We start from the raw sequence: 25,308 nt of genomic DNA on the forward strand, positions 1-25,308 counted from the left end.
CATCAAAGTGAGATGCTGCCTTTAATGTCCTGTGAACCAATATACCAATTCCCTCTGTGCTTCCACAGCACCAAGCCTATTTCCATCCAGAGTATCACAATTAAATTTTTTAACCCAAATGTATCAACTCATACTTGCTGATACTGAATTCCGTTTGCCGCTTTTTAAGCCCATTACCCCATTTTATCAACATGCCTTTACAGCTTCCACTGGTTTTCTAAAGAATTATTTTAGTATGATCAGCAAATCTGACACCATTCCTCTAGCCTTTTATCTAAATCATTGATATACAGCACACAGAATTAGGCCCAGAACTGAATCCTTTGGGACGCCATTACCCACTTTGAACTAATCTGAAAAACTGCCATCAACTCCTACTGTTTTCGCTCTTTTAACCAACTTGTAAGTCAGTTTTCTATCTTCTCCCTAATTCCATACCCTTACTCTTCTCCAGTAATCTCCTACGCTGTACCTCACCAAAGGCTTTCCTAAAGTCCATACATACTACATCTCCCCTCTACCATGGCTATGAGGTTTGTCAAGGATGATCAACCCTTTCAAAATATCCCTCCAATCAAGTTTGCACCAATGCCACAGTACCGAAACAGCTCTTATCAAAGTCACAAATGACATCCGACGTGACTGTGACAAAGGTAAACTACCCCTCCTCATCAATCTCGACCTGTCTGCAGCCTTTGACGCGGTTGACCACACCATCCCCCTCCAACGCCTCTCCACTGTCACCCAGTTGGGTGGGACTGCTCTCACCTGGTTCTATTTTTATTCTATCTAATCATAGCCAGTGTACCATTTGTAATGGTTTCTCTTCACAATCCCACACCCTTACCTCTGGTGTCCTCCAAGGATCTTTCCGTGGCAACCCCTATTTCTTATCATCCGAAAGTGCAGCATTAGATTTCACATGCCCACTGACAACACCCAGCTCTACCTCACCACCACCTCTCAATTCCTCCACTGTTGCTAAATTATCAGACTGTTTATCTGACATCCAGTACTGGATGAGTAGATATTTCCTCCAATTATATGAAGTCATTATCTTTGGTCCCTGCTCCAAACTCCGTTCCTCAGCTAGTGACTTCATCCCTTTCCCTGGCAACAGTCTACTAAACCTGTCTGTTTGCAATCTTGGTGTCATATTTGATCCTGAGATGAGCTCCTGACCACATATTCGTGCCATCACTAAGAATACCTATCTCCACCTCCATTACATTGCCAGTCTTTCCCATGTCTCAACTCATCATAGGGTTGATGAGGGCAATTCTGTTGATGTGGTGTATATGGACTTCCAACAGACTTGTGAGCAAAATTATAGCTCATGGGAATAAAAGGGACAGTAGCAACATGGATACGAAATTGGTTGAGTGACAGGAAACAGAGAGTAGTGGTTAATGGATGTTCTTCGGGCTGGAGGAAGGTTTGTAGTGGAGTTCCCCAGGGGTCAGTGTTGGGACTCTTGCTCTTCCTGATATATATTAATGACCTAGACCTTGGTGTACAGGACACAATATCAAAATTTGCAGATGATATGAAACTTACAACAATTGTGAACTGTGAGGAGGATAGTGTCAAACTTCAAAAGGACAAAGAAAAGTTGGTGGAATGGGTGGACAAGTGGCAGATGAATTTCAATGCAGAGAAATGTGAAGTCATTCATTTTGGTAGGAAGAACATGGAGAGACAATTCTAAAGGGGGTGCAAGAGCAGAGGGACCTGGGGGTATATGTGCATAAGTCATTGAAGGTAGCAGGACAGGTTGAGAGAGTGGTTAATAAAGCATACAGTATCCCAGGTTTTAATACTAGGGGCATAGAGAACAAGAACAAGGAGGTTATGTTAAACTTGTATAAGACACTAGTTAGGCCTCAGCTGGAGTACTGCGTCCAGTTCTGGGCGCTGCATTTTAGGAAAGATGTGAAAACATTGGAAAGAGGACAGAAAAGATTCACGAGAATGGTTCCAGGGTTGAGAAACTTCAGGTATGAAGACAGATTGGAGATGTTGAGGTGGTTTTCCTTGAAGAGAAGGTTCAGAGATTTGATAGAGGTATTCAAAATTGTGAGGGGTTTGGACAGAGTGGATAGGGAAAAACTGTGCCTACTCGTGAAAGGATCGAGAATGAGAGGGCACAGATTTAAAGTGATTGGCAAAAGAAGCAAAAGCGACATGAAGAAAAACTTCTTCACAGAGTGAGTGGTAAGGATCTGAAATGCACTGCCTGACAGTGTGGTAGAGGCAGTCTCAATCGAGGCAATCAAAAGGGAATTAGACTAACAGAAAAGGAAAAATATTCAGGGTTACAGGGAGAAGATGGGGGAATGGCATCATCTGAATTTATCTCCTTTCTTGAAGACAGGTACAATTGTTGCATTCTGAAGTCGTTTGGGTGGGGGGGGGGGGGGGGGCAGTGGTTGGAGGGGTTCTTCTTCCTTCCAAATGCGTAGGATGAGTGTATGGAGTCTTGATGTGAGCAAAGGTAAGCTGACTTTGAAGACCTCAGTTGGAATACTATCAGGGCTGTAGGCTTTGTTGTTTTTTCATCTGTTTGCTTGTTGCTGCTCTCCCATCGATGGTGGATCACCATGGATTCTACCACAGGGCACTGGGGGAACAGCCCAGAGGGAATCATCTGCCACTGTGGATTCACAGTTGAGGAGTTGTTCAAAATGTTCTTTCCAGTGTTTATGATTAGGATGTCCAAGAAACTGCTTCATAATCCTGAAATTGCTTCATGACAGCATGACTGCAACTGTCTTGAGTGGGAGATCTGAAACAGGCATCTTCAAAATCCAGACTGGGGTCAAACAAGGCTGTGTAATAGCCTCCATACTATTCACAATCTACCTGATGGTGGCTATTCACCCCATCAAAGATCAACTGCCCTCTGGTGTCAATATTAAATACCTTCTAGATGGAAAGCTCTTTAACCTCGGTCGCCTCCGTGCCAAAACTAAACCGACCACCACAGATATACATGAGCTACAGTTTGCGGATGACTGACATGTTGTTGCCTACTCTGCACCAGATTTGCACGCTACTCTCAATCTCTTCAATTCTGCATACAAGAAACTGGGCCTGGCTTGAAGGTCGCCAAAACTCATATCAACCCACATCTGATCAGTCAAATATTCCACCTTCCATATATGTCGAAGGAGACACTCTGGAATATGTTGAGCACTTCCCATACCTTGGCAGATACTTCTCTCAAAAGGGCACCATTGACGAGATCATTCAAAAAAAAAACACCAATCAGCTGCACCAGTTCAGCCTTCTACAAATTGCAGCAGCGAGTGTTTGACAACAAAGATCTCTGCAAATCAACAAAAGTCTTGCTGTACACAGCAGTTGTCATCACCAAGCTCCTGTACTGCAGCAAGATCTGAGCTGTGTATCAGTGGCACATAAGAGCACTGGAGAAATTCCATCAGCATTGCCTCTGTTGCATCCTTCGGATTCAATGGGAGGACCATCGAACAAACACTAGCGTCCTTCTTGAGGCCAGATCCACAAGCATTCAGGCAAAACTCCTGCAAAATCAACACCGATGGACTGACCACTGTGTCCGGATGGCTGAAAATCGTCGCCCCCGCCAGGTCCTGAACTCACAACTCTCTAATGGCCAACGCTCCAGGGAGGACAAAGAAAACACCTCAAAGATACTCTGAAGCTCTCCTTGAAGCGCAGCTGCATTGAGCTCAACAACTGGGAGGAGCTTGCTATAAATCGTTCAGAATGGCAACATCACGCTTCAAGTCCCAATGCCTTAATGATCAGGCAGATCAACAGCTGAGAAGAAAAGAAACGGAAGCAAATCCTGGACTCTGGATCCCACTGCCTCCATGTACGTGCTGCCCCATGTACCCTAAGATCTGCCGGTCAAAAATCAGCCTGCTCAGTCACATGAAGACCCATGCAAAAACTCGCGACCCTGAGTAGACGTCGTTCTCGAATCGAGGGACAGCCAACGACGATGAAGCACCCTGGGACATAAAGGCACTATACAACTAGAAGTTTCTGTTAGGTACTGCCAGCTATTTTCTTAAGTATTTTGCCAGAGATCCAATATACAAGAATTTCAAGACTAAATGCACCAAGTGGTGTTCAGCCATGGACTTGGTTGGAATCACAAAATATATACAAAAATGTTCTGTATGTGACTGTATAATTGGAATAAAACAGTTTTATAATAAGCAAAAGACCATTGGACATTCATCTATAATTTCCAAAAGAGAGAATCTAAAATTTAACAAGAGCTGCACAGTGGCGCAGTGGTTAGCACCGCAGCCTCACAGCTCCAGCGACCCGGGTTCAATTCTGTGTGGAGTTTGCAAGTTCTCTGTGTCTGCGTGGGTTTCCTCCGGGTGCTCCGGTTTCCTCCCACATGCCAAAGACTTGCAGGTTGATAGGTAAATTGGCCATTAGCAATTGCCCCTAGTATAGGTACGTGGTAGGGAAATATAGGGACAGGTGGGGATGTGGTAGGAATATGGAATTAGTGTAGGATTAGTATAAATGGGTGGTTGATGGTCGGCACAGAATCAGTGGGCTGAAGGGCCTGTTTCAGTGCTGTATCTCTAAACTAAACTAAACAAGCTACTCTATTAGTATAAGTTAACTACTGCTGTTTTAAAAGATGTTAACTGACAACCCATGGGAACATGCATGTTAAAATGAGGAGAAATGACCTAGAATATCATTACTCAACAAAGCAAAAACAGCCTCGAACTAAAACTGTGAAAATAATTTTTAATGTAGGGTTTGACATCTTTCAGTGTGTTCAATAATGCACCACAACCATTTGTCGAACACTCACATTTTACCGCACATCAAAATGGCTCAGTTCAAATATACAATACATTATAAAACAGGCACCATTGATTTCATGGCTTTGCTTCTTGGGTGAGTTCAAACAAGTGAAAATAAATTAACATCTTTTTTGATCAAAATCTTTCCCCACTAATATGCTTCTTAAATCTTTAAACCAATTCAGACCATTGATCAAAAATAAACAAATGTAACCCCATATTTTAATATAAATACAACCCAAGCACATTTTAGTTTAAGTCAGTGGAGGTTAGCAGTAAAAGGCCAGACTTGGACTATGTAACGATGAATGATTTTTAACAATATGGAGGTATAATAACCGAACAAACCAGACACTGAACAGGGACACTGCAACTGCATGGAACTGACTTGAAAGCTCAGCCAGTTCATTCATTGGTATTTATGTGCGCCGTGTCTTTGGTCTTTTGGCTTGTCTCTTCGCTTCCTCCTGACTAACACCATCTAAACCACCTTGGCTGAGTGCCCGCACACCCTGTAAGCGATTTATCAACTGCATCAACAATGGAATGAGCTGCAGGGGAAAAGAAAAAGTTACAACCATTATACTTAATACTCTGAACTACCTACCTAAATGGGAATGAAATCCTAATTATGAAATCATATTTAGCTCATACTTGAATGAGAACTAAATATAGGGGGAGACCTTTAAACAGAATTGAGTTACCTTGCACATTGTTTATTCTTAACAGGAAAATCTAATGGTAAGCCAGGTGTGAGTAATGTAGAGGGAAGATATGTGCTGGCCGCTAATGTGTAACAAAATCATGATGTACTCAAAAAATGTTTACAGGAATTCACTAGTGAGCAGAGAATTTCTTCCTCATAATGCTCTAAAAGAATAAGCAGGTAAAAAAAAAGAGGTCTCAGTAGTCCAAGGATAGTAATAGTGAGTAAAGTAATGAAAATAACATCAATTTATTTTTCTGTGGCCTAACTATTCACTATCAAACTACGGGGGGGGGGGGGGGGGGGGGGGGAACACTAGCTCAAACTGCATAATGTATTGTATGAATTTATTATGCACATGACACAGTAGATAAGAGCTCCATGGTTTGCCAGAAAAATTAATGCCACATGAAATTGGACTGCACAAATTGCTTTTCAGATCAAATGTGGTACAAATGAAATACATCCACTGTGTGCAAGATAAGATTACAACAAAAAATGTTTCTCGCTATAAATCTGCCACATTCACACACTTTATGGCACCACTGTACAATAATGAAGCATTAAAAATGGTTTCTCATTCCTAGCACACAAAATTTGGAGAACTAATTTTAAAATTAAGAGCTTATAATTACTCCATCAAACTAAGCAACAGAATTTAATAAGAGGATCTTCCTGATAATAGCATTATTTGGAGAAAGTGCAGCTGAATGAATTTAACACTGAATTTTGTTTACAGGATGAAGATGGTGGTCAGATGTTTAGAGATAGAAACAGCTCACAGCTCCACAATGAAGATTATTAATGCTGCCGCTACACTTTTCATGATTTCCACTAAAAACAGAATATTTTATAAATATATCCTCAAATCTACTCTATCAGTGGAATTCACAAAGGGAAAATCCCATAAGTTTATTTAATTGGAAACATAAATGCTTCTCACAGATAGGGTTTACTGGGTGTTCTATTGTTCCTCCAGAACTTCTATTAAATGCAGTTGTTGAATTCTTCAATTTCTAAAAAATTCTGCAATAGTCCAAAGAAGCAGGCATTCTCTTTAAAATCAATAAAATCTAGGTGAAAATTAATTTAAATATATGTTGTTTTTCATCTGAAACCGTGAGCAACAGGCAGAAGTCCTACTCTGAGGTAACATCAGTGACAAGTAACATCTAACCCAGTAAGTCAGCATTCCGCTGCTCCTAATATTAGTTCTCGTTTTTATCTTCTTTGTAGAATGAGTCCCCACAGACTCTCTGAAATAATTCAAGTAGATGAAAGAATTAACAAACATAACAATTAGGGGGCACTTTTGCAATGCTCCCACCTCTAGGAGTGAAGCATTGCTAGAAAAAGCAGAGGGGATTTGACATAGGACTAAAACGCTAAAAAGCTGTCTCTATGACCCATGCTCTTAGTCATAGAGTTATACAGCACAGAAACAGGCCCTTCGGCCCATCGTGTCCATGCCGGCCATCAAGCACCTATCTATTCTAATCCCATTTTCCAGCACTTGGCCCGTAGCCTTGTATGCTATGGCATTTTAAGTGTTTATCTTGTCTAATGAACTCCAGTAGCATCTTACAGAATTACTCCGAACAGATTATATATTTGAAACAACAGTGAAAAGCTTTTTGGAGTCCTAATTTTCTGTGTTAATTTGGACATTTCATACTTGATTATTTTTTGCATCATAATTTGAATTCCTATTTGCACCATTTGCCACGAATGGTTCATATAATAATCTTATGTACAGCTGTTATTAATTTTCAGTAGTTGGCTTTTTAGAAAACAAACAATGCTATTTTCTACCATAAAATATGTAATAGAATGTTCATATTCTGTCCCAGCTGCATGGAACCCAGATAAAATTTTAAGTGCTTGGAACAGAAGTTTACCTTATCATGATTGTAACCTGCCAGCAGCAGAAGCAGAGTAAGAGGCAGAGCAATGTACGATCCCTGGGCAACATCTTGTTCGGGAAGCTTTCTCTGGAAAGACAATATAGCACAGTGAGACTGAATTCTGCAGCACCATTTTTCCTCAATCATCATTTACTGTATTGATGACTGAAATACTACATGAAGGAGTGGCAACATAATTGGTTTCAATTAAAAATAAATATAGGTGGTTATAAGTTCGCAACCCTTAAAAACATTTTTGTTAGTGTGCATGTGAGATATTTAGGTGCCCACCATAATAAGCAAAGAGCTGCCAACTTAAAAAAAAAAGGTGACTCAAACTCCCCTCTGCACGCATGTCGAAAGCAGCAGCTTTAGAACTTGCTCAGAGACCTGTCCAAGTGGGATAATGAAAGTCACTATAAATCAAAAATCCATTTGTGTAATATGTACTCAAACCCACTTACACTGACTTTCAAAGTCACATTACAGCACAATGCCTTCATAGAATTTCTGTAATTGCAACAGAAATTCAGCACTTTTTCCTCAATTACACAATCATTGAGTTGCAACCACTTTGCAACCACTGTTTCAAAGTTGGAAAATGTCTCCAGAGGTATTGTTATTGCTTCCAAACCAAATCAGACTAATCAGTCCTTCAAAAAGAAAAATTTCAGAGTTTAAAAACAAATTCATTGTTGCAAACCTCATCAATTGTCCCCCTAAATGCAACATATGGACACACTGGGAATAGTCTACACATTTTTGACAATGCCTGACGCAAGAAAGCTGCGCTATAGATTTGGTTATAAAAAAATTATAATCAAAGATGACAGTTGATAGCAGTTTCTGAGCTCCAATATGAGATAAATCCAGCCTCTTGATAGTTTCAAAATTTGCTCTCAGAATATGGGTGTCGCTGGCAATGCTGGCATTTATTGCCCATTCCTAGTTGCTCTGAAGAACCATTATCATGGCGCCCCTCCCCCCACCCACCCAAACTCCATTCCCTAGCCACTGATTCCATCTCCCTCCCTGGTCACTGTCTCAGGCCAAAGCAGACTGCTCACAATGCCAGCGTTCTACTTGACCCTGAGCTGAACCTCGAACCCCAAATCCTCTCCATCATCAAGACTGCCTCCTTCCACTTCTGTAATATTGCTGTCTCTGCCCCTACCTCAGCCTACCTGCTGCTGAAACACTTATCCTTGCTTTTGCTTCAGATGCAAAAACGTCAATGTTCTCTGGCTGGCTCATTTTTCTCCCTCCATAAAAGTAAGCTCATCCAAAACTTTGCCCGTATCCTAAATCGTGTCAAGGTCTGTTCACCCATCAACCCTATGCTAATGAGCTAGATTGGCTCCTGGCCCCAAAAACCTCCATTTTAAAACAGTTGCATAAACTTCACTTGTATTTTCTTGACTATAGACGACTGAGGGGGTCGAGGTGCTTAAAATTTTGAAGGGATTCGATAGTTTTCCATATTTACCCTATTTGCTCTGGTGGGAGTATCAAGAAGGGGACATAATTTCAAAATTAGAGCTAAGCCATTCAGGAATGAAATCAGGAAGCATGGAGTCACTGTGGTGCATCTGAGAGGCAGAGAACTACGTGGATAGCATGTTTAGAGAGGTGGGCACACCACAGGTTAAGAATACAGGGAGACAGTGGCGTAATGGTTATGTCACTGGACTAGTAATCCAGAAACTCAAGTTAATACTCTGGGGACACGGGTTCAAATCCCACCCCATTCAAATTCCATGGTAGTTGGTGGAATTGAAATTCAATTAATTAATAAATTCAATTAATTAAAATCTGAAATTGAAAGCTAGTCTCAGTAATGGTGGCCATGAAACTACTATTGATTGTCATAAAAACCCATCTGGTTCACTAATATCCTTTAGGGAAGGAAATCTGCAGTCCTTACCTGGTCTGGTCTACAGGAGACTCCAGACCCATGGCAATGTATTTGACTTTTGACTGCCCTCTGAATTTAGTTGCCAAGGGCAATTAGGAATGAGCAACAAATGCTGTCCTTGCCAGCGATGCCCACATCCCAGGAAATGAATACATTTTTTAAAATGTGCAGGTAGAGAGGGAATGGGTGACTGTCAGGCAGCCTAAGAGAACCAGGCAGGTAGTGCAGGAGTCCCGAGTCGATCTCGCTTGCTAACCGATATTTTTCCATTTTGGATATGTGTGAGGGTGAGGTTTCCTCAGAGGAGTGCAGCAAGAGCCAAGTCCGTGGCACCAAGGGTGGCTCAGCTGCACAGGAGGGGAGGAAGAAGAATGGAAGGGCAATAGTGATAGAGGATTCATTAGTCAAGCGTTTCTGCGGCCGTAGACATGACACCAGGATGGTATGTTGCCTCCCCTGTGCCAGGGTCAAGGATGCCACAGAGCAGCTGCAGGACATTCTTCTGGGGGAAGGTGAACAGCCAGAGGTCACGGTCCACATTGGTACCAATGGCATAGCTAAGAGCAGGAATGAGGTCCTGAAAGTGGAGTTTAGGGAGTCAGGAAAGAAATTAAAATACAGGACCTCAAAAGCAGAAATCTCAGGATTACTCCAAGTGCCACGTGCCAGTGAACATAGGTGTAGGGGGATTAAACGATTTGACACGTGGCTGGAGAATTGGTGCAGGAGGGAGGGCATCAGATTTCTGAGGCATTGTGCTCTGTTCTGGGTAGGTGGGACCTATACAAGATGGACAGGTTGCACCTTAGCTGGACTGGGATTAACATTCTCACAGGGAGATTTGCTTGTGCTGTTGGGGAGGGTTTAAACTAAATTGTCAAGGGGTTGGAAACCTAAGCGGGAGCTCAGATTGGAAAGAAGCAAAACTGGCAACCGGAAGTAGAGAAGTAGTAAGTGAAACAAAAACAAGAAATGCTGGAATCACTCAGCAGGTCTGGCAGCATCTGTGGAAAGAGAAGCAGAGTTAACGTTTCGGGTCAGTGACCCTTCTTCGGAACTGCAGTTCCGAAGAAGGGTCACTGACCCGAAACGTTAACTCTGCTTCTCTTTCCACAGATGCTGCCAGACCTGCTGAGTGATTCCAGCATTTCTTGTTTTTGTTTCAGATTTCCAGCATCCGCAGTATTTTGCTTTTATATAAGTAGTAAGTGAAATTGGAATGCAGACGAGACGAAGGCAAACAAATAGGATTGGAATGAGGAATAATGTTAAGATAAAGATAAGGGCACTCTATCTGAATGCACACAGCATTTGCAACAAGGAAGATGATTTGAAGGTACAAATAGAGGTAAATGGGTATGATTTAACTGGCATTATAGAAATGTGGTTACATGGTGATCAGGACTGGGAATTGAATATTATGGGATATTCGTCATTTAGGAGGGATAGGCGATGGGGAAAAAGAGGCGGGCTAGCATTGTTAATAAGGGACAGGGTCAATACATTAGTGAGAGAGGATCTTAGATCTAAGGAGCAAGATGCAGTACCAGTTTGGGTGGAGCTGAGGAACAGCAAGGGGCAACAAACATTGGTGGGAGTTGTTTATAGGTCACCAAACTGTCGTGGTAATGTTGGGCACAGTATAAATCAGGAAATTAGAGCTGCATGTAGCATGGGCAATACAGTAATAATGGGCGACTTCAATTTCCATAGATTGAGCAAACCTAATTGGCACTAATGCTGTAGAGGATGAATTCCTGGAGTGTATATGAGATGGGTTTCTGGAGCAGTACGTTGAACAACCAACTAGGGATCGGGCTATTTTAGATTTAGTATTATGCAATGATAAAGGGCTAATTAATAACCTTGCCGTAAAAGGAACCATTAGGAAATAGTGACCACAATATGCTAGAATCCTACATTAAGTTTGAAAGAGATATACTTTATTCTGAACCTAGGGTCTAAAGTCTGAACAAAGGAAATGATGAGGGTATGAGGGGCACGTTGGCTATAGTGGATTGGGAAAATACATTAAAAGATTTGACGGCAGACAGGCAATGGCTAGTATTTAAAGAAGTATTACACGGTTTACAACAAATATACATTCCTCTAAGACACAAAAACCCAACAGGAAAGGTGAATCAACCGTGGATAACAAAAGAAGTTAGGGATAGCATTAGGTCAAAGGAAGTAGCTTATAATGTTGCCAGAAAAAGTGGTAAGCCCAAGGATTAGGAGCAATTTAGAGTCCAACAAAAGAGGACCAAGAAACTGATAAAGAAAGGGAAAAGAGATTATGAACGCAAGCTAGCTAGAAACATAAAGACGAACTGTAAAAGCTTCTTTAGGTATGTGAAAAGGAAACAATTAGCAAGGATGAATGTGGGTCCACTGCAGGCGGTGACAGGAGAGTTTGTGGAGAATGAGGAAATGGCGGAGACACTAAACAATTACTTGTGTCTGTCTTCACAGATGAAGACACAGAAAATCTCTCAGAAATACTAGGAACCTGGGGACTCGTAAAAATGAAGAACTGAAAGTAATTAGTATCAATAAAGAGATAATACTAGAAAAATTAATTAGGATTAAACGTTGATAAATCCCCTGGACCAGATGAGCTACATCCCAGAGTTTCGATGGGGGTGGCTTTTGAGATAGTGGATGCATTGGTGGTTATCTTTCAAAATTCTATAGAATCTGGAAGGGTTCCTGCAGAATGAAAAGTAGCAAACGTAACCCCACTATTTAAGGAGGGAGTGAGAGAGAAAATAGAGAACTACAGACCTGTTAGTTTGACATCAGTAGTAGGGAAAATTCTGGAATCTATTATAAGAGATGAGATAACTGGACACTTGGAAAATATGATTGGGCAGAGTCAAAATGGATTTGTGAAAGGGAAATCATGTCTTACAAACCTGTTGGAGTTTTTTTGATGATGTTACTTGTAGCATAGATAAAGGAGAACCAGTGGAGGTGGTGCATTTGGATCTTCAGAAGGGTTTTGATAAGGTTCCACACAGAAGGTTAGTAACAAAATTAGAGCACATGGGATTGGGGGTAATATACTGCAATGCATTGAGAATTGGTTAACATCCAGAAAGCAGAGAATAGGAATAAATGGGTCATTCTCAGGATGTTACCAGTGGGTACCGCAAGGATCAGTGCTTGGGCCACAGCTGTTTACAATCTATATAAATGACGTGGATATGGGGACCAATTGTAATATTTCCAAGTTTGCGAATGACACAAAACTAGGAGGGAATGTAAGTTGTGAGGAGGATGCAAGGAGGCTAAGTGATAGGCAAGAGCATGGCAGATGGAATATAATGTGAATAAGTATGAAGTGGTCCACTTTAGTAGAAAAAACAGAAAGGCAGAGTAATTCTTAAATAGTGTGAGGTAGGGAAGCGTTGGTGTCTAAAGTAGCCTTGTCCAAGAGTCACTAAAAGCTAGTAAGCAGGTGCAGCAAGCAATTAAGGCGGCAAATGGTACGTTGGCCTTCATTGCAAGGGGATGTGAATACCGTAGTAAGGTTGTATTGCTTCAACTGTATAAAGCATTGATAAGACCGCACCTGGAGTATTGTGCACAGATTTGGTCTCCTTATCTACGGAAGGATATACTTGCCATAGAGTGCAATGGATCCTCACCAGACTAATCCCTGGAATGGCGTGATTGTCTTATGAGGAGAGATTGCAGAAACTGAGTCTGTATTCTCTCGCGTTTCGAAGATTGAGAGGTGATCTCATTGAAACTTACAAAAGTCTTACAGGGCGTAACAGGGTGGATGTGGATAGGATGTTTCCTCTGACTGGTGAGTCTAGAACAAGGGGACGCAGTCTCAGAATAGGGGCAGGTCGTTTAAGACTGAGATAAAGAGAAATTTCTTTACTCGGAGGGTGGTGAATCTGTGGAATTCTCTACCCCAGAGGGCTGTGGAAGCTCAATCGTTGAGCACGCTCAAGAAAGAAATTGATAGATTTCTGAATACTAACGACATCAAGGGATATGGGGATATTGGGGAAAAATGGCATGGAGGTAGATGATCAGCCATGATCTGTTTCAATGGCGGAGCAGGCTCGACAGGCCGAATGGCCTACTCTTGCTCCTATTTTCTGTGATCCTCTGATCCTATAATTTAATGGCTGAGCATGCCCAAAGAGCTGTTTGGCCTATTTCTGTTCCTAGTATTCCCAAAGTTCTCAACCTCATGTTCAAAACCCTCCATGACCTCACCTCTCCATCTCAGTAACCTCCGCCAGCCCTACAATTCTGCAAGAAGTCTGTGTTCCTGCAACTCTGGCCTCTTGTCCATCTCCCACTTACTTCACTCCACCATTGGTGGTTGTACCTGCACATGTCTAGGCCCTAAGCTCTGGAATTCCCTCACTAAACCTCTCTTTCCTCCTTTAAGACACTCCTTAAAACCTACCTCTTTGGCCAAGCTTTTAATCATCTGTTCCAACATCTCTTCCTTTGGCTCGGTATCATTTTATGTTTCATATGCTCCTCTGAAGCGCCTCGAGATGTTTTACTATGCTAAAGTTGTTATATAAATACAAATTATTGTTGCTGAAAGTGGCAGTTTGTCTTTTTCTCTAACAATTTGATACAACTGAGTGGTTTGCAGAGGGTAGCAGAGTCAACCACGCTAATTTGGAGTCACATGTAGGCCAGACCAGATAAGAACAGCTGGCTTCCTTCCCTAAAGGACATTAGTGAACCACCTGGACTTTTCCAGAAATCCAGCAGCTTCATGGTCATCTTTACTGATAGTAACTTTTCATTTTCAGTTTAAATTGGAAGCATTGTCGGGACTAAGAACCAATTTAGGTTAGCAAAGATGAACTAATGGGTGATCGAGACTTGGTGTGGATAGGGTATGGACAGCGGAGTTCTGAATAAGCTGCAATTTATGGAGGATGGGAAGCTGGCTAGGAGAGCTTTGGAATAGTTGACTCTCATTGATATATTAAAGTCTTTGAAATAAGACTAATTTCTGAGCACCCTGGAGTTATACTTCAGTCTGTGCAAACTCACAGCACTCAGTGAGCTCCGTTGAGACTGACACCAGGAAAACAACTCGACAGTCTCCTTCTTACACTGCTAATTTTATGCTGGCACCACCCAAAAGTGCTTTACATTGAGGAGAAAGTAGCAGTATAAAGCCATCATGAAACTCTATGTTTAAAGCTACTGCAGTGAGACTAACATTTATAGTCAAATATAACATCTGAATCATTGCCAGCATGCCCTATTGACAAGAAACCAGACTCTGCTGAAAATGTACCTTTTATTAAGTTTTGTTAAATCCAATGCAGTATTTTAAAGTTAGTTAGGTAACAACAGATTCAGTTAAAGAAAAACAAAATTATATGTTCTATGTTCTCCAGAAGAGACTTCAGTTATAAATCTAAAAGGGTGAAGAAATATAGTGCATACCTGGTTAAAGATCACTGCTCAACAATCATTCAATGTTTTGCACTCAATTAATATTATCCTTAGCAAAGTGCAATGCTTCCAAGTAACAGATCAATGAGTATTATCATGAATGTCACACAGAATCTTCCAATGTTAAGTAAAAAAATTCAACATTTTCAACAATCAATTGCAGTGAATGTTACTGTAGGAAAACGACGTCAATCACACATGTTCTGAAGAGTAATCTCAGATTTATTCTTAATCATTCACTTACCATAGGGGTGAACATAAGGGTAATGTGTTTATGGTAGCCTGTCGCACTGAAGGATATTTGGGGTAAAATGTACTCATACAGTGACTTGGGCAATGTAGACTCCAACACAACTACGTAATTCTGCAACAAGGTAGACAATAAAGCAGTTCATTCCTTTACAACAAGCTAACAGAATGTTTCTTAGACCAGCAAAAGCTATTTGTGTTTGCATGCATTTACAGAATTTAATTTAATACTGTCCAGTTCTACAGAAAGCAAACATACCTCTCCGTCTCTTAGTAGTGGTGGGAAATGGAAAAAAAGGGACTGCCCCAGTGACACTGTTTGAATGGGGTTATCCAGGTTTTCACTTTTATACAGCACCACCTGAATAAATTAAACACATCCATTTCAGCTTTTGTTAAAAATGAATTTCAGATTTCAAATATTTGCATATATTTATAACATATTACCACAGATTTTGAAATGCTATTAAGTTCACTAAACCGTAATGTCATGCTTACGAAAAGTGAGACGATGAAAAAAATACAGACTCAAACTGAAGAGTTATAAAAATTGACAAACTTTTCAGAAAATGGACTATGCTGCAAAAGATGGCTGCATGTGTATTTGAACATTGCAAAACTGTCTGTTTAGAACAAAGGGTGCCTAATCAGGTTGAGAAGTGTCAATTATCCCTATCCTGAAACATTCCTGAATTGAATGAGTTCTACTGAAAAAAAGCAATGAAGTAGAAACATCATGACCAGATTACTGTCATCCTGGGCCATTGTGTGATCACCATGGGGGAGAGACCAAAGCATCTCTCTCCTACCAGAACCTGACGTGACAAACTTTTACCTGAAAATAGCAGCCAGAGTGACACACTGACTGACACACACACACACGCTCTGACTGACACACACACACACGCTCTGACTGACACACACACACACGCTCTGACTGACACACACACACACGCTCTGACTGACACACACACACACGCTCTGACTGACACACACACACACGCTCTGACTGACACACACACACACGCTCTGACTGACACACACACACACACACGCTCTGACTGACACACACACACACACTCTGACTGACACACACACACACACACTCTGACTGACACACACACACACACACACACTCTGACTGACACACACACACACACAGAAGCTTGCCCAGCTCACAGCTGGGAGAAATTCCAGCAAGCCTGAAGGGAAGGTGCCCTGCTGTAAACTCTACATTTTCAACTTATGCAGCAGTAAATTGGAAGTGATCCTCTGTCTTCAAACTGAACTTTCAACCAAGAGAGAAACCTACAAACACCTCAGGCCTGCAACCGAGAACTTGACTTCCAAGAGAATTCTACAGGTGTACCATGAACCCTGAAACCCTACCTTACTTGAAAACCACTTACCCCTTTTCCTCTCTATCTGTCTTTTCACGTGCGTTTGCACACGCGGGTGAATGCGTAAGTGGATGCGGTTGCGACGATTTTGGGATAAGGCATACTGGTCAATAAATAATTCATCATCGGTTTTAAAACTATAAGAAAACCTGTCGCTGCCTATTTATTTGACCAATAAAACACAAAGGGGTTAAATGCTCAAAATAAAAAACACTTGCCGTGGTCAGGTGGGAGTTGAACAATGGGAACCACCCACAGCTCTCACCACGTGGCCATAACAGTAACTTAACAATAAGTAGCAGCCTTACAATTGTACAGCATAATGGGGAATTATGTACTGCACAGAATGCCATCAGGAGCTGATTCCATACTCCACAGACTCCATCCTCTCAGTCCTACTACTGTAGTGAATCTCAAATCATGAGACAGATGCTTCATCATAGGAATGTAGGGAAAGAAAACTGGAAAACAGTAAATATTTGTTATAAAAACAGGAAGTGCTGAAAAAACTCAGCAGGTCTGGCAGTATCTGTGGAGAGAGAAGCAAAGTTAACATTTCAGGTCAGTGACCTTTCATCAGAATTGGCAAAGGTTAGAAATGTAATAGGTTTTAAACAAGTAAAGTAGGGGTGGGGGGGGGGGGGAGGGAAAGAGAACAAAAGGGAAGATGTGTGATAGGACAGAGGACCGGAGAGATTAACAGACAAGGTCATGGGAGAAAGGCAAAGAGAGTGTGCTAATGGTGTGATGAAAGACAAAACATTAGTTCAGAGGGCATGTTAATGACAAAATAATGACCAGCCCTAGTCAAAAGCACAAACATGAAAAAAAAGTAGGCAGGCACATGGTTTAAAAAAATGGAACAAAATAAAATAAAATTTTTAAAAAGGGAGCCAGTCATGCTCTGAAATTATTGAACTCAAATGTTCAGTCCGGTAGGCTGTAGCATGCCTAATTGGAAAATAAGGTGCTGTTCCTCGAATTTGCGTTCATTGTTCACTGGAGCACTGCAGCAGACCCAGGACAGAGATATGGGCATGAGAGCAGGGGGTGTGTTGAAATGGCAAGCGACCTGAAGCTCGGGGTCCTATTTTCGAACTGAGCGGTGTTCTGCAAATTGGTCACCCAATCTGCATTTGGTCTCCCCACTGTAGTGGAGACTGCATTGTGAGCAGCGAATACAGTATACTAAATTGAAAGTAGTACAAGTAAATCACTGCTTCACCTGAAAGGAGTGTTTGGGGCCTTGCTGTAATGCTCATTATTCTGTCATTAACACGCCCTCTGCACCAAAGCTTTATCTTTCATCACACCATTAGCACACTCTCTTTACGTTTGTCCCATGACCTTGTCAGTTAATCTCTCCGGCCCTCTGTCCTATCACACATCTTCCCTTTGGTTCTCTTCCCCACCCTTGCCCCACCCCCACTTGACTTGTTTAAAACCTATTACATTTCTAACCTTTGCCAGTTCTGATGAAGGGTCACTGACCTTAAACTTTAACTCTGCTTCACTCTCCACAGATGCTGCCACACCTGAGTTTTTCTAGCACTTTGTTTTTATTTCAGATTTCCAGCATCTGCAATATTTTGCTTTTATTTTAGTAAATATTAGTTCTATTTTTCCTTTCTTTTCGGAGCTAAATTAAAGAGCATCTTTAACAAAAGGCTGAGACTAGGTTGTTTTCCTAGCTGTTTGAGTTACAGGTACTGGGGACTCAAAAAGAAAAAGCAGCAGTAAGCATTTTTGGAAATAAACCAATAAGACTTACCCGCAAAGTAGAAAGGTTCTCAGGTGAAGTGATAACATTGCCACTTAAATCAAATTGATTAATTTGTCGGAATGCTAGAATATTCACACCATCAATATCGCTGCTGTCAACCTGTACAAAGGAAATTCAAAGGAATTAGATGAACTAGGTTTATGTTGTTACCATTTGTTTTACTGCAGCATGATTAAGATAAAAGCTTTATACACAAAAGCATTTAAAGGCAATATCTACTCTAGGGCCAGTTTCCAGTGGAGTTCTACTTTTGATGGTAATTAAACTGGCACAATAGTACATTTTACAGTTTTAGAAAGCTTTTTATGCAGTCGAACAGATTTAAAAAACTAGATTTTACATTGACCATCTCTAAAGGGGGTGCAGGAACAGAGGGACCTGGGTGTATATGTGCATAAGTCATTGAAGGTGGCAGGACAGGTTGACAGAGCAGTATCCGAAGCTTAATTAATAGGGGTATAGAGTACAAGAACGAGGTGGTTATGTTGAACATATACAAAATGCTAGTTCGGCCTCAGCTGGAATACTGTATCCAGTTCTGGGCAACACATTTAAAGAAAGATGCGAAGGCATTAGAGAGAGTGCATAAAAGATTCATGGGAATGGTTCCAGAGATGAGGAACTTCATTTATGAAGATAGATTGGAGAAATTGGGACCGTTTTCCTTGAAGAGAAGACTGAAAGGAAATTTGATAGAGGCATTCAAAGTCTTGAGGGGTTTGGACAGAGTAGATAGGGAGAAATTATTCCCACTCATGAAAGGATCGAAAATGAGAAGGCACAGGTTTAAGGTAATTCGCAAAAGAAGCAATGACAACATGAGGAAAAACTTTTCCAAGCAGCGAGTGGTTAGGATCTGGAATGTACTGCCAGAGATTGCGGTGGACGCAGGTTCAATCGTGACAAAAGGGAATTAGATAGCTCCTAAAAAGGAAGAATCTACAAGGGTTATGGGGAGATGATGAGGGAATGGCACTAAATGAACTGCTCACACGGAAAGCTGGTGCAGACACGATGGGCTGAATGGCCTTCTTCTGCGCTGTGATAATTTGTGATCTAAATCCCATTTTAATTTGGTACCATATTTAATGGAAGAGAAACTCCATTTTGCCTCAAACAAGCTCCCCTTCAAGTAGCATACCATCCTGACTTGGAAATATATTGCCATTCCTTCACTATTGCTAAGTCAAAATCCTGGAACTCCCTCCCTAACAGCACTGTGTGTGTACATGGTCTGCAACGTTTCAAGGCAGCAGCTCACCACCACCTTCTCAAGGGCAATTAAGAATGGGCAACACATGATGGCCTTGCCAGTGACGTCCACATCCCATGAATGAATTAAAAAAAACAGGAAAAGGCCATACATTATTTTTGTACAACTTTAGATTATATGTACAAAGATGTATATGTTAAATGACTGGAAGCTATCTTCACTTGCTGGGCTAAAGCTACATAAAAGACCTTATATTTACAGATTTGTCAGGATGGCAGAACTTTGTCCTTACAGCTTTTTCTAAACTTGACAGCTCAAATCCACATGACAGGCACCAAAATTGCCACACCCACATACAACATATTTTCTGGAGGTTCACCATCTCAAATCAATACTTATTATGCTGAGAAACCTTACAATAAAAAGAAAATTCAAAAAGCTAGATAAATTGACAACCTGATTAATCTAACCTATTCCTGTAGAATAGTTGGGACAAATGGGGCTGAAATTGATAGTGCTCATTAATGGATGCAAAATGGTCATCATGCTGGATTCATGCATCGCAAGACAGAGGTTCAAGGACTGTCTTAAATTCATCCGGCAAACTGCCTGACAGTTCGCCAGTCTGAGCCCTTTGAAATTCAACTGGCTTAGAAGCTGAGTCAGCTCTGAGCTAAGTCCAGGGAGGACAGGAGGTGGGGGCTGGGAAAGAGGAGTGAGTGCGAACCAACATTGGCCCCTGGTATTAATGTGGAGGTACAAGTGCCATTCTTGGTCCTCCTGGCTCCACATTAAGGAGAGTTTTAATCACCTGTGTTTCTTCAGAAGCCTCCAACAATCCCTATAAGAAGCAATGGTTAGGCTACTGCACCAGGGCTGCCTGAATACAAATCAATGCAAGCTTTGGTCAAAAGTGTACCTTGAAGCCAGATTCTAACATTTTTTTCTTTTCTGTCATTGTACGCCGCCCAGAATAAGAAGTATCTTGCAGCTCTCTGGATTCCCCCCTCACCATTGCATGCAAGCAACAACACAGCTACTCTCGGCCAGTGAGCTTGAGAATTAACAACAAGTGAGTCACAGCACACTTGAAGAGAAGCAAGTAACAATGCTAGAGAAGCAGCTGTCATCAGCAACTCCTCTACTTGGGGAATTGCAACAGTCTTTGGCAATTGTTATTGTTATTCAGTGGAAAAGGAACTAAAATGCTGACTGTTCATCAGTCAACTGTGATACATATGTGGGCAGCAAAAAGGCTAATAAAAGCCGCTTTCCCCTCATGGAAACGGAGAATGGGAATACTGAAGATGCTGTCACTATAGTGGAGGTTGGCTGCAGGTGTCCTTGTAGCTGATGGCACAGTTCCTTTACTAGCTCCCTGGTGCGATGATACCTGTAAAGGCAGTTCCCCTTGGTCACTGCCAGGTTGGCATTACAGGAATTACAGATAATGTTTGGTGCTATAATGGCTTTTCAATCTTGTATCACTTCAACCATGAAACATTACTCTTCAAAAACAATCCCAGTCATCAATTTAAACATGCCTTGCTGACCACCACAGGACTCTGTGGCTTGTACACAGATGCCTCCCTGAGCTCCAGTTAAAGTTTGTATTTTAAGAATTCCTTTCTTGTGAATGCTTCAATTAGTCAGCTTTTTGGGGAATTAACATTTACAGATATTTTAGGATCCATATGAATATTACATATGATTTTTTAAAACTTTCTTTTAAAAATTGGCATCCCAAAAAAAAACTGCAAAACTGTAAACTTTAGGGAGAAAAATGGCCATAAAGGTTTTATATCTTTAAGAACTCCATCTTACATGGAGCTTCCCTTCGGCCCAGTCCAGATGGACAAAAGGAGAGTATAGCTCAATCTTATCCTAAAAAGATGGGAAATCACATTATGTTTAAATTAAATAGGTCATAAAGCTCTAACCCATTTTGGCTGGCAGCACTTGCATCCAGCATAAAAGGCCAGCTGGAAGATCATGTACAAAAAGTGGCATAGATCTGGCAGTATGGATCTCTGCCAAATTTTCAGGGCTCCAATTTTCCTTTTTGCTCTGGTACCATAGCCATGGTCATCAGAAAATCAGCCCCACAGGAGAAACTTTAAAAATGTAGATGAAACCTAAAAAGATAAACACAAGAAATTCCACACTCAACTAACCTCTATGGCACGATACTGTGGTAGAGCCCTTTCTATGTGGTCATTGCCTTCAACTTTCAGCTGAATGTGGTACACACAACTAGGCTACAGAGAAAAGACAGGAAAAATAGTCAGCTGTCTGTTAAACCTGCTTGGAAACTAAGCGTTAGAAACATAAGTATTGAGGAATTCCAATTTTTACATCGCTTACTAACTTACTAGCAAATTCATCTATGAAATTTTTAAATGCTAAACACGTAGGAACATTACAAATGTGCCACAGTGCATTTAAGCTCCAACACACCTTGGCTCATAGCTTCTTGCCCAAAACGTTCCACATCATGAGTTTCTGAACTCAAGCTTGGGCTGCACTGAAGCATTGAGCAGAGGTTAGGCATGTCCCCACAGTAATGGAGGCAAAGCAAAATAGTTTTCAACGATTGAAGTGAATTTATTTTTTAAATATGTAATCCATTACAATATCAAAATGACCAGTTTATCCCTCTGCAAAACAAGAAAAATATAAGCGGTTTTTAGCTCTAATTATGTGGTTTAAATATAATTTTAGTACATACACCTATAAATATTATATAACAATCTAACTTGCCATTGATAATTGTTGATATTTGCCAAATAATATTTGGTCAGAATTAGGGGGAAAAAAATCCAAATATTTCTGGAGAAATATTCAAACATATATAATTTACTTTTCACTATTGTTATTACTAACTTTCCACTAAATCTTTTTATTTATGCCACTGGTTTTCGAACTGGGATCCCCAGACCCAAGGGATCGTCAAGGCCATCTGATTTCTGTCCGTCATCAGATTTCTGAATTTGTTTGTACTTGATGGCTTAACCGCATGTTATTTCTACTGCTGTCTACTAATAAAAATATATCTTTTTCAATGACTGCACAGTTTATCTTTCAGTAGCTGACACTGTTTTTCAGAAGCTAGGTCAGCATACAATGAAAGCAGAGCTTCAAATCTCAATCTTTTATTGCTAACATAAAAGTTTAAATTGATAAATATACATTGAAAGCCAGCAGCATCGCTAGACAATGTTCATGGTATCCGTAGCATAAGGACCATGATTGAGTTGCCTGAACCGAAGTCCAGCAGTCTTTGAAGTCAAGCTAATCAAAATAGTGATCTCTTAAAGAAAACGGGTGTGTGCTCCATCAGCTTCAACCACTGTCAAAAATTACAAGTCGTTTTGTTTACAGGCATGGGTTAATGACTGTTAGTTTGGAGACTAGGGAAGCAGACACTGTCATTATTTATGACAGATATCTGGAAAGTAACACATAAAAAGGTTTCTTTTGCCATAAAGGTCTGTCTTTCTAGTCATCTTTTATTCCAGTTCTTTCATGCCAACCATTTGTTTTTCAAGTCTCAGCAGGGAGACAGAACTCCATAGGGCAGAGTTAAATGATTCTGAAAAATGATTCAATTGAACATTTGCTTATTTTGAAGATAGTTTAATGTAGTCTGAAGTAATGTATAAGTTAAGCATTTAATTTGCTTATTACTCTGCTGGATTCCTTTTGTTTCATGCGTGATCATAACTGGTGTAAATTTCATTACTAGTTTTAGCCTGACTGCTAGTCTGATAAAGATCATTTTTGGAATGAACAGAAGTGCAACTGTAGTACAAAGTGACTTCCTAAAAAGGTAATTATTAAACCTGGGACATACTTACTCCTCGTCACAAGATTGCAAGTTTTGGATCATAGAGGACGCAGATCTGCTCATAGAAACCACAGACAAAATACGGCAGAGATATAAAAACAGGAATTGCTGGAAACACAGCAGACTAAGCAACATCTTTGGAGGAACAGTTAACGTTCAAATCTTACGCCCGTTCGTCGTAGTGAGAAAAAAAACAATATGTTCCGGTATCTGGGGTCATTTTCTCTCCCACCCACTTTTCCCCTTGTATTTGTTCATCTTTACCATCTTTTGGTTCTGATGAAGGGTCATAAGATTTGAAACATTATCCATTTTTACTTTCTCCCTGGATGCTGCCTAACCTACTTTGTGTTTCCAGCATTTTCTGTTTTTATTTCTTATAGAAACTACAATTTGCTGTGAAGTCAACAAGAAGTTAGAGAGAGTCCAAAACCAAACAATGGAGTGCTCCACAGTAGCTCAGTATTTGAGGAGGTCCATATGATAGTTTCAATTCCTGCTGGGGTGCCCAAACAGAAAAAGTTAGAAAACCAGTGATCTACATTATTGTAAGTGAATTTTGACCATTCAACATTTTGTCATTGTTTTAATACATCAAATTGAACAATAAATATTAAAAGTGCATGAGAATTATATTGTTCACCCTTACCAGTAGACCACGGAGACGGAATTTTCCATCTTCATCAGTCACTGTATCCTCTCCATAAATGCTGCAATCGTTCTGGCCAACAGCTTCTACTGCAACGCCTTGTTCAGGTTCCCCATTTAGTGAGGATACCATTCCATAACAGCTTTAAAAAACAAAATCGATGTTTTAGACTTTTATGGTAGTATTTTAGACTACTAGATATTAAGAACAGAATGGCATTTTTAGAAGGCTTCTATACATCTCGAGAAATAACCTTCCCAAGATAAGCTTGTCTGCAATTAAATTTAAATCCTTTAATAATCAAATACAGAGTTTTTTCACATAATCTGAATCAAAAGTGCACAACATGCAAATCAGCATAGTATTTGAACATCTAGCTGCAGAACTCAAGTAAAACTGATTACAAACATTATAAAATGGATAGCAGGGTGGCAATGTAGTTCAGTCCAACAACAATAACTTTATTGATATAGCAACTTTTAACGTTGTAAAACATCCTAAGGCACCTCACGGGAACATTAGCAAAATAAATCTGACACCAAGCCACATAAAGATCTTTTAGGGCAAATGAGCAAAAGCTTGAGCAAAGAGATTGATCTAAAGGAGCATCTTAAAGGAGAGACAGATAGAGAGGTGGATAAGTTTAGAAAGGGAATTCCAGAGCTTAAAGCCCAGGCAGCTGTCAATGGTAGAGCGATTCAAAATTGGGGATGCGCAAGAGGCCAATTTATTTATTCTGTAGCTAAATTAGTTCAGCTAAGAAAATGTGTCTTTTTTTAATTTTCCCCTCATGTCTTATTGTGCTACAAACCATTCCTTGCTGAAAGTCTTTTCCCCAGGCCTCCTCTGAAGATAACTGTTAAGAAGTTCATGACAACAGCTTAGTGATTCCCCCTCTAATCCCCACTGGGCAATACTTGACTTCCAGTCAGCACAGCAGAGATCACTGTACACTGTGTGGAGCAGCAGGCTACAAACCTATTGGTCTGTGGTACTTCAAAGATATGTGACTGTTTCCTCCAAATGGAACAAATGCTGAATTATAGGGAAATATACAAGAGAATTCACCTCACAGATATGCACCTACACTCGAGTTTCACTTAATTAAAAATGTTCCACTCCAGTTCAGCTATAGGAAACACAGGTTAACAATAACAATATGAAGCACACTTATAGGTTTTAACACTTGAAGCAGAGATTTCAGTCAAGTTCAAGCATAAAGCATTACATAAATTCTTCAATAAATGCATTAGTTTAATGCATGTAGCTCACTTTCACGATAAATCAGTAAACTGAATTCACTTTAAAAGTGACTTTTTCACAAAATTTCATTCTAACAATAGCATTTAAGTTTTTATTTTATTCTGC

General features: G+C 40.5%; 1 protein-coding gene across 1 annotated transcript in view; it reads right to left on the bottom strand.

The window, feature by feature from the left end:
- Nucleotides 1-4,744: 4,744 nt before the first annotated feature.
- nomo (nodal modulator) overlaps nt 4,745-25,308 on the bottom strand; it is a 104,501-nt gene continuing 83,937 nt past the window's right edge. The window contains exons 25-31 of the mRNA XM_068056210.1: nt 23,941-24,082; nt 21,619-21,702; nt 18,220-18,330; nt 15,308-15,409; nt 15,044-15,163; nt 7,428-7,520; nt 4,745-5,374 (exon numbers count right to left, since the gene is read on the bottom strand). Of these exons, the coding sequence (XP_067912311.1) occupies nt 5,243-5,374; nt 7,428-7,520; nt 15,044-15,163; nt 15,308-15,409; nt 18,220-18,330; nt 21,619-21,702; nt 23,941-24,082 (784 nt within the window). The 3' untranslated portion in view covers nt 4,745-5,242. The remainder of the gene's footprint in view (nt 5,375-7,427; nt 7,521-15,043; nt 15,164-15,307; nt 15,410-18,219; nt 18,331-21,618; nt 21,703-23,940; nt 24,083-25,308) is intronic.

The sequence above is a fragment of the Heterodontus francisci genome, chromosome 24, assembly GCF_036365525.1.
Source record: "Heterodontus francisci isolate sHetFra1 chromosome 24, sHetFra1.hap1, whole genome shotgun sequence".
Classification (NCBI taxonomy): domain Eukaryota; kingdom Metazoa; phylum Chordata; class Chondrichthyes; order Heterodontiformes; family Heterodontidae; genus Heterodontus; species Heterodontus francisci.